This window comes from Propithecus coquereli, unplaced genomic scaffold (genome assembly GCF_000956105.1).
Source record: "Propithecus coquereli isolate 6110/MARCELLA unplaced genomic scaffold, Pcoq_1.0 Scaffold306, whole genome shotgun sequence".
Taxonomy (NCBI): Eukaryota; Metazoa; Chordata; class Mammalia; order Primates; family Indriidae; genus Propithecus; species Propithecus coquereli.
In genome coordinates this window covers 1,685,138-1,693,775 of record NW_012148686.1, presented here as the reverse complement: position 1 = coordinate 1,693,775, position 8,638 = coordinate 1,685,138, and the positions used below count along the sequence as shown (strand labels likewise).

The 8,638-nt window shown below is 48.2% G+C and overlaps 1 protein-coding gene across 1 annotated transcript in view; it reads right to left on the bottom strand.

Moving 5' to 3' along the window:
- Nucleotides 1–5,281, bottom strand: part of SPATA13 (spermatogenesis associated 13) — a 15,294-nt gene extending 10,013 nt beyond the window's left edge. The window contains exons 1-4 of the mRNA XM_012649905.1: nucleotides 5,109–5,281; nucleotides 4,555–4,740; nucleotides 2,564–2,743; nucleotides 223–455 (exon numbers count right to left, since the gene is read on the bottom strand). Coding sequence (XP_012505359.1) covers nucleotides 223–455; nucleotides 2,564–2,743; nucleotides 4,555–4,740; nucleotides 5,109–5,234 — 725 coding nt within the window. The 5' untranslated portion in view covers nucleotides 5,235–5,281. The remainder of the gene's footprint in view (nucleotides 1–222; nucleotides 456–2,563; nucleotides 2,744–4,554; nucleotides 4,741–5,108) is intronic.
- Between the last annotated feature and the right edge of the window lie 3,357 nt (nucleotides 5,282–8,638).

The window sequence follows — 8,638 nt, the reverse complement described above, 5'->3', positions numbered from 1 at the left end:
AAAAAAAAAAAAAAAAGAATTAGGGTTCTGCTTTCTCATCTCTAGGAATGGCTATTCCGGAGGCGTTTCAATGATCCTATTTCAGGAGTTAACGCATTCTAAACAATCCAAAGACGTTTCCGGTAGAGCTGACTGAAAGGGTTGTAAGGCTGACACTGAAGCCCGCCTGTCACAGCTGTCCCGGGAGGCGCCACCTGCAGGGTTAAGGCCACTGTCGCTCACCTGTGCTCCTGCGTGGTGTACTTGAGCAGCTCGGCCAGCTGCAGCGGGTACTTGCAGATCTTCTGCACCGGCGTGAGCAGGAACCCATCGATGGCGATGTCGATCATCTGCTGCAGCAGGCGGCAGGCTTCGAAGAAGTGCCGGTACTTGCCCTGCTTCATGAGCTGGGCGAGCTCCAGGCAGGCGCCCGGGTGGTTGTTGCAGTACTCGGAGTAGATGGCGAAGCCCTCTTGCTGCGGAGGGGAAGGCAGGGCTGCGTCAGCTTCTGGGGTGGCTCCACTGTGACAGGGACAGGTAACACCGGCCCCCTCAAAGGGACACTCCCGGGAAGGAGGGGGATGGATTCCTGCAAGGAGGGCGGATCCCCTAGCTGCTCTGCCCTGGTCTCCTAGGTAGGAAGGGGCATTCCCGCAGGCTCCCCAGGGGTCGGGGCGGCTGCTCTGGGAGTCTGCACACCCGGCCCATTCCAGCCCCCGGCTGTGATCTGACCTCCAGTAGCAGCAGCAGAGAAGAGGGGGTGCTGCTCCAACGTCCGACTCCCTCCTGCCTCATCATGCCACTTTAACAGACTCCTTGACCAAGAGGTGCCACTGGACACCTTCTCCTCCTCACCATGCGCCTCCTCCTTAATGCTCTAGAGTCTGGCTGCCACACATGTCACCCTGTCACCTCAGACGGAAAGGCCTCTGCTGACCCCCGTGTCCCCACCTTCTCATTTTGGGGCCGCTGCCACCCTCCACTGCACCACCTGCCCTGCTCCTAATAAATAATATCTAGAGTCTCTTATATTTCAAGCACTTTTTTGGGGGGTTTTCTTATATTGACTCCTGTAAGGCAGGTATGTTTATTTTCCCCATTTTATAGATGAGGAAACTAAGGCCCAGGGTCACACCCTAGTAAGTAGCAGATGTGAATGCAGACCTAGGTGTGTGCTCTAGTGACTGCTGAACATTCCGTGATGATGACATGAGTTTATCATGTCATCATGATATGGCGGAGCGGCGTTCTCCCCGTCCTCCCTCCACGTGTCCTGGGCTCCTGCCCTTCCTCTACTTTCAAGGCACAGTCCCCGTGGCACGGCTCCTCAGCCCTGCGTGTAGCCTTCACGCCACCCCCGCCGCTGGGCGGCGCACTCGCGGTGTCCACCCTCTCCAGGGCGGCCGTCCTTCCTGCCCGTGTCTTGCTCCAGGGCCGGGGCTTCCGTGTGCTCAGACTCAACATGCCCAAAAACAAACTCCGGTTTCCCTGGGAAACAGATTTTCCTAATCCGCGTGTTAATTCTTTGAGACTCAAAACCCTACACACAGTTCTGTTTGCTGCTTTTCCTCTGTGCTTATGATCAGTCTTGTCGGGTTTTCCTTAAGAATATCCATTTCAACAATCTCTCTTTTTCCAGCTCCCCAGGCCAGGCGACCTCGGCCCTTCCTCAGCGGCAGCAACACTCTCCTGCTCTCTGTGCACAGAGTGACTCCCCTCCCGGGGCCTCCATCCCACCCCCAGCCCAACCTGACCTGGTCCACAGCTTCTCTCTTACTGTTCCTCTTCAGGAACCTTCTGCACTGGCCACAAAGGCAGTCCTGTTACAAGGTCCCAAATATGTCCAGGCCACCTACGGGGCTGATCTTCTCACCTGCACTATTATCCTCAGCTACTAAAATCTATCGACCCAGAGGACCAGCTCTAGGATGCTACCGGGCCCAGCACCCAGGAAGTGAAGAGGGTGGTGTTGCTGTCATTGTTATTATTACTTTTATTCTTCCCTATTTGGGCCAGAAATAAAATCTTCCTCTGAAATTTTTTAGTATTAAACAGTAATAGTTAATCATCAGTTAAAAAATGATAAACTCATGTCATCATCACAGGAATGTTCAGCAGTCACTAGGTCTGAATTCACATCTGCTACTTACTAGGGTGTGATCTTGGGCCTTAGTTTCCTCATCTATAAAATGGGGAAAATAAACATACCTGCCTTACAGGAGTCAATATAAGAAAACCCCCCAAAAAAGTGCTTGAAATAAGCACTTGAAAAGTGCTAGATATTATTAGAAATTATTCCAAAAGCAACATAAAAGGATTTTGAAAAGACACACTCGGGATATCTGGGTAAAGATTAACCACATAAACCAATCAACTTAATTTTACAAGGAACATCTCCATCTGATGGAAAATTAATCTAGCGAACAAACAAAAAAATAAAATAAAAAAGACTTGTTTCAAAATTACTTTTTTATGACATGGGTATGTTAAGTTAAAATTTTTTTTTAATTTTTAAATTAAAAAAAAAAGAAACAAAATTACTGCTTAACCAGATGTTATTAGTAAAGAAGTACCGGTGACGTACATGTTGAAGAAAGCAGGATCCTATTTCACTTAAATGAGGTTCCTCTTTATTGTACTGTTTCTCGAGGTCTTTCAGAAACTTTCTTTGGAATTTGTAAATATCTTCAATGTTTCCAAAAATAGTGGCTAGTTGTGCAACAGTGAACATTCCCGTGTGCTTGCGGCACTGTCGAATATAGCCCTGCAAAATACGAAAGTAAACTTTTTTGTTTGTTTGGAAACTCAAAGAAATTATTATTTGAATAATACAGTTTTGGGGGCCTAAAGCCATGATCTTGGAGTGGATTTGAATTAGTGAAAATTATTTTAACCTCTGTGGGTCCCCTGATGAGATACTTCTGTGACTATAATTTGCCATAGATATTTAAAAAACAAAAGGAAAGCAAAAAGGCTCACATGGTTGGATTTATTAATATAATCCAAGAAATCATATGATGTTTCCAGAAACAAGTTTTAAATACCAGAGCTCAAAAACTGGTATTGTCACACTTCTCCCAAACTCTTAAGATAATCATTGTCCCATCCCTAATTCCATTTCACAGCTGAGCAGACTTGTCAAATGCAGTGTCATCACTTGCTGAATAGCTACTCACTGCTCGCCGCCGGCCACGGCACACAGCCAAGGACGTCTTACCCAGGGGTTCTAACACCACCCACCTTCTATGGACAGCATATATCTGTAGATCTTTATCAGAAGCCTGCACTAATTAAGAGCACTAATTAATTCTCCATGTACAATACCACAGTTATACTCTACAGCTTGGGTAGGAGTCAGTGGGATGGGAAGAAGGCTATCCTTATATGTAATAGCCACCTCCCAAACAGCATCATGTCATTAAATAGACTGCACTGGCCACATGGTAAAACACATACCACTGACTATTTGATAAGAATTTCAACAGAAAATCTATATACTGTATGTAATAGTTCAGAGTACAGGCTCTGGGGCAGACTGCCGGGGTTTAAATCCTGATTCCACCAGTTCATCTCTTTATGCCTCAGTTTCCTCATCTGTAATAGGGAGCTTATAGGACCTGCCTAGTGAGAATGCTGTATTAACTGAGTTAATTCAGATAAAGGGAGGGAATACAGTCAGTGCTCAACGATTATTGGCAATTACCCTAATTTTCCTAAAATGCCACTTTAAGGACACTTCTTCCACCATACATTTAAACGGAATAAGATGGTTGGCACGAATAAGCTAAACACGGGCATGTCTATGTGGCTAGCTAATCGGATTACAGGACAGGCAGTTCTCTGACTTCAGCTTGTCTTCAGTGCTGAACGGTCATGGCTGAATTGATGGTGCCGACATCAGCACCCACAGCCAGGGCAGCTGGAATGATCGGGCCAGGCAAACAACAGTTCAGTGCGGTGCTCATACAAAATCCGTAAAAACGAAAAATGCCATAGGAGGAAAAACCGCTTTGAGATACACATCTACCAATGGTCAGTTCTCTGAAATCAGGACAAGACTATACAACTTACTGCCAAGTAGAACATCATGACATCACAGAACCCTGGATATCACCAGATAAAACCAATTCCCACCCCTGTCTGTGTCTAACTGACGCAGAGTCCTGCCTGTGAGTCGGTGGCTGGCTGCAGCGGGGTTGTAGACAGTGACAAACCAGTGATTCTTTGTAAAGTCAAGTAAGGGTGTGGCCTCCTATGAAAATCACTCACTTTAAGTAACCTCAGGAGTTAAGTCCTAAAAGAGACAGTTGCAAAGTGCCCTTAAGAGAGGACTGCTGCACCACCGGCTAGGACAGCCACAGTGACCTACGCCTAGCAGTGCAGACGGCAGGTGCCTGACGAGTCTGTGCAGGGGAACGGCCAGGATGGAGGTGAGAGAAATGAGGAGTGTGGAGGAGTGTGGAAAAGTGTGCACCCGTGAGGGTCTGACCCAGACGGAGGCGCGGGAAGGAAACCACACGGGCACATCATGCAGCCATGTGCTAGCTCAGTGAGGTCCGGGGCCTGGCGCCTTACCTCGCAGATGTCCTTGAGGTGTTTGATGTACACCCGCTCTGTGTTCATGATCTCCTGGATGACGTTCGTCCTCATCTGGTGCTTGTTCTCGGAGTGTCTGTGGTGGTTGTGGCTGGCATCCTCGTCTGGCTCCCCGCCATGGTTGCAGCTGGAGTTCTCCGACAGCTCTTCCTGGTTAACTCGCAACTGTGGTCCACACACAGGCGACAGGTAACTTGGGACGGGGTGGGGGGAGGCGGCGCCAGAACCAAGGCAGGAGACCTCCCGGGGTTCCACTTCTCTGGGGCTAGTTACAAGGCAGCCTGGCCCCAGCCTGTGTCTCTACGGGCTTAGCAGAGCCTCGGCCGTGCCCGTGGGCCCGAGGACCACAGCAGCCACGCCAAACAACATGTTTGCCTTCGTTAGAATGTTTACTGTGACCCAGCCTAATTTCTTACATCCGGATTACAAACCATTACGAGAGAAGCGAATCTGTATAAAGAGTAGGATTTGGCCCAAAACGGTTCTGCTCCCCCACGGATGCTTTCAAACAGCACAAAGTGCCACACACTTACTCTGACAAAGCTTGCAGGGAACCAGGCTTCCTTGTCCTCATTCCGGCCCCACCACCAGTCCTTGTTGGAGGCTTCTAGAACCTGGATGACATCACCGGCCTTGAAGCCCAGTTCCTGGTCATCCATGGTCACATGGTCCCACAGGGCTTCTGCGCAGACCACGCTGCCATCGCCAATCAGCTGAAACGGAGACGGGGGTGTGCTCAGCGCAGACAGTAGGTGGGCAGGATATCGAAGGAACCACCGTGTGAGGGTGGCACTGACATCTTCTAGGTCTCATTGGGATGCACCAGTGGCGTCTGGTCGATCCTTACTATTTGACGGGTTACACAAAATAAACTGAAGAAACATGCTGGGAAAAACAAAATCACGTGGGCATCTCTTACCTGCTCTTAAAGGAAACCCCAAATCCACTTTTAAAAAATGTATACATAGCTCAATGAGCTGTGGTTCAGTTATCTAATAAACTTGACTATCCGGAATATTCACTCCACAAATGGTTTCTGAGCAGCCAAACTAGGTGTTACAGAGCCAAGCCTTCTAAAGTCACGCAGATGTTACGGGAAGCCCCTCACATCATCACCCAGCGTGTATTACCCACATATTATTCGCAATTCGAGTAGGTTTCCTACCTAACTTTATAGTGTACGGCAATTAAAGAGATCGTAGCATAATCATGGGACATGTGGCAGCTGGCACGGCTTGTCCGCTCACCAGCTGCAGGAGCAGCATTTCTGCACACCTCCCTTGGCTCCCAGGAACATACTGTATCACATCCTACAGTGACAGTCGGTGACCTCAGTGGATATGCTAACTTACGGGGAGGTTACGTGCCACACACCCTGCTCAGGAACGCCAAAAGCTGGAGGTGCCTTCTAGAAAGATTTCTGTAAAAAGGGCTGAAGCTATCGCATGGTAGAAAGAACACCAGATTTGGAGTGAGAAACATGTGGCTAATATCAGCTCTGCCATTTGCTAGCAAGTAATCTAATCTCTTCATCTGGGCGTTTATTAAAATGTGGATAACAAGTATAACGTTTACCTCTTAGATCAGTTGTGAGAATTACATGGGATAACGAAAGGGAGGGTGTTTCATGAACTGGAAAGCACTATCCAAATGCTAAGGATTGCAGCTCTTACTACCGAAAGGGATGAGCCTCAGTTATCCTGAAAGCTTAAGCACTTAAATTTTCCTGGACAATGCCCGAAAATCACAGTGTTGTTCTAATCAGAGTTCTAGGTTTTAGAATATATTATTAAAAAATCATCAGAGAGCCAAGTCTGAAGTGGTTGTGGACCCTGAAAATCCAGTATCCAGTATCTGCCACCGTCTTGTGCAATCCCAGTACCTCGTTGATGGCCAGCTGTTCCCCGCCCGGCTGCAGGTATCGTGGGTTGGCCTGGCAGAGGTCTTCATAGCTGAAGTCCTCCTCGCTGCCGTTGTCATCAACTAAGGCAGAGGACTCAGTACCTCCATCTGAAGAAACTAAATAAACAAACAAAACAGTCATGATTTAAAAGACACAGCTAACAAAAATTTTCCATATAACAAAATAAACGACCTTTGATGACATATTCCCCAGGGAAAGTAAGCATTTTTATCTTACTCAGAATAACAAATTATTAGAAAATTTGTACGGATATATTAATCCAAAGGTAGCAGTTCATGCTGAGCTGGAGTTAAGTGTTTAATCAGTGAGAGGTGGAATGTATTGCCAATACAATGTTATCGTGGGAGTTAAGACACCAAGTAAATTACTTCTGATTTAAATGGAAATCTGTGCTCCAAAGTGGATATAAAAAACATAAATACCGATAAGAATGTTTCCAAGCAATGTGTGGCTAAGCCTGAGGGGTAAAGATAGTGAAAACTACCATTAAGTATTCTGCTTCTGTTTTTTACCTGCAGGGCAAGAGTATTAGTAAAATTGAAAAGTCCTCACGTATCCTAAGTGAAAACATGCAGTCGCTGTTACTATTTGTCCATATATGAAATAGTTGGAACTCTCAGTATCAGAATTCGGAATTATATAGCACCTTTACCAAAAAAAGAAGGAAAGATCTTTTAAGGATGGGCACAGTGTTTTAGACTGACCACCATTTAGATAGTCAAATTTTCCTTCTTGTGCCAATGAGCTACTCTCACTAAATGCGCATAGTTTATCACGGAGGAGAGATCTGTTTCTCCTTTCAGTCGATGGCCTCAGCCCTCCTGCAAAAGCTCGGAGACATCTCCATCACTACTTCTCCAGTGGAATGACTGTCAGGGACTCAGGGACACAAAGCTACAAGAGACTGCCCTGTCCTGAAGGGGCCAGGAGTACTGGCCAGGCTGGAGTGGACACTGAGGGGTGGAAGGGACAGAGGTAATACAACCCAAATGCTGATGACTCAAGCGAGAAAATGGGAACACAGTATAGGAGGTCCACACCAAGTGGCAGGAGGGTTTTAAAGGGAAAGGGACCATGCCCCGTGAAGAGGACAGGGAGCAGCTTCATGGAAGAGGTAGCTGGCTGTTCAGAGACTGAGGTGTCCCTTGACTGAGAACCGAAGGTGGCTTAATTTGAAGCACACGCAACAGGGACTCAGCGGCATCTACTGAAAGACGAGCTGGACAGACCTGGGGGCATGCCGTGGAGAGCCTCCCAGTCAGAGCTCACCACTGGCCTGTTCTGCCAGGGTTCTGAGTAAGGGAGTGACAGGATCTGAGTAGAGTCCCCTGATGCACAGGAAGAGGAGAGGCTGCAGGGTCATGGAGGCCTGGTCTGAATCCTGGCCCTGCCCCTCTGTAGGCACAGGCCCTAAACCAGGCAACCATATCTCTCTGAGTTTCATGTCCTTTCTCTTTGCAGAGTCAGGGCCCAGCATCCCTGACCCAGAGCTGGGCCTCAGTAAGACAGAGGGACTGAGGTGACGGTCAGGTGCCACGAGGGCTGGACCAAGGAAGGGCTGCCGTGGTGTGGAGGCAAGGCCAGCGGGCAGAGCCTGGAGCCACAGCGGCCAGCTGGGGAGAAATCAGGAACTGAAACCTATGCTTGGAGCAAAAAAGGGACCCCGTCAACGATGTGTCACAAAATCCCAAGTTCCTGGGGGAATGAACAGAAAAGGGAAGCCAGAGGGAGGGGCTGGCGTGGCAGGAAGGATGGCGATGGCCCAGGATGGCGCACCACTGCCCTTGCTTTCTTCAAATCCACTTGCAAATCCACTTTTCTAGAGACTTCACCCTGGAAGGTTGGGTCCACTTTCTAAACTGAAGAATGCTTTTTAGGGGGAGATGTTTTATATTCCGATCACCCTGACGTGCATCTTCCATGCCAGCCCCAGGCTGCCTCCCTGCGCCTGCCCTCGAGCCTCCCCTCCACCCCCTCGTTGCTCAGCCATGCTGCTGTTGAGAGCATCAGATTTTGTAACAGAGCCTGGAATTCTTACACTAGAGAAATGAAAACTGTTGAAAAAGATTCGCAGCGATGGGGGGTTATCAACGCTGTGCGATAAGCCGCACGGCGCTATCGCATGCACTGGGTTCTCAG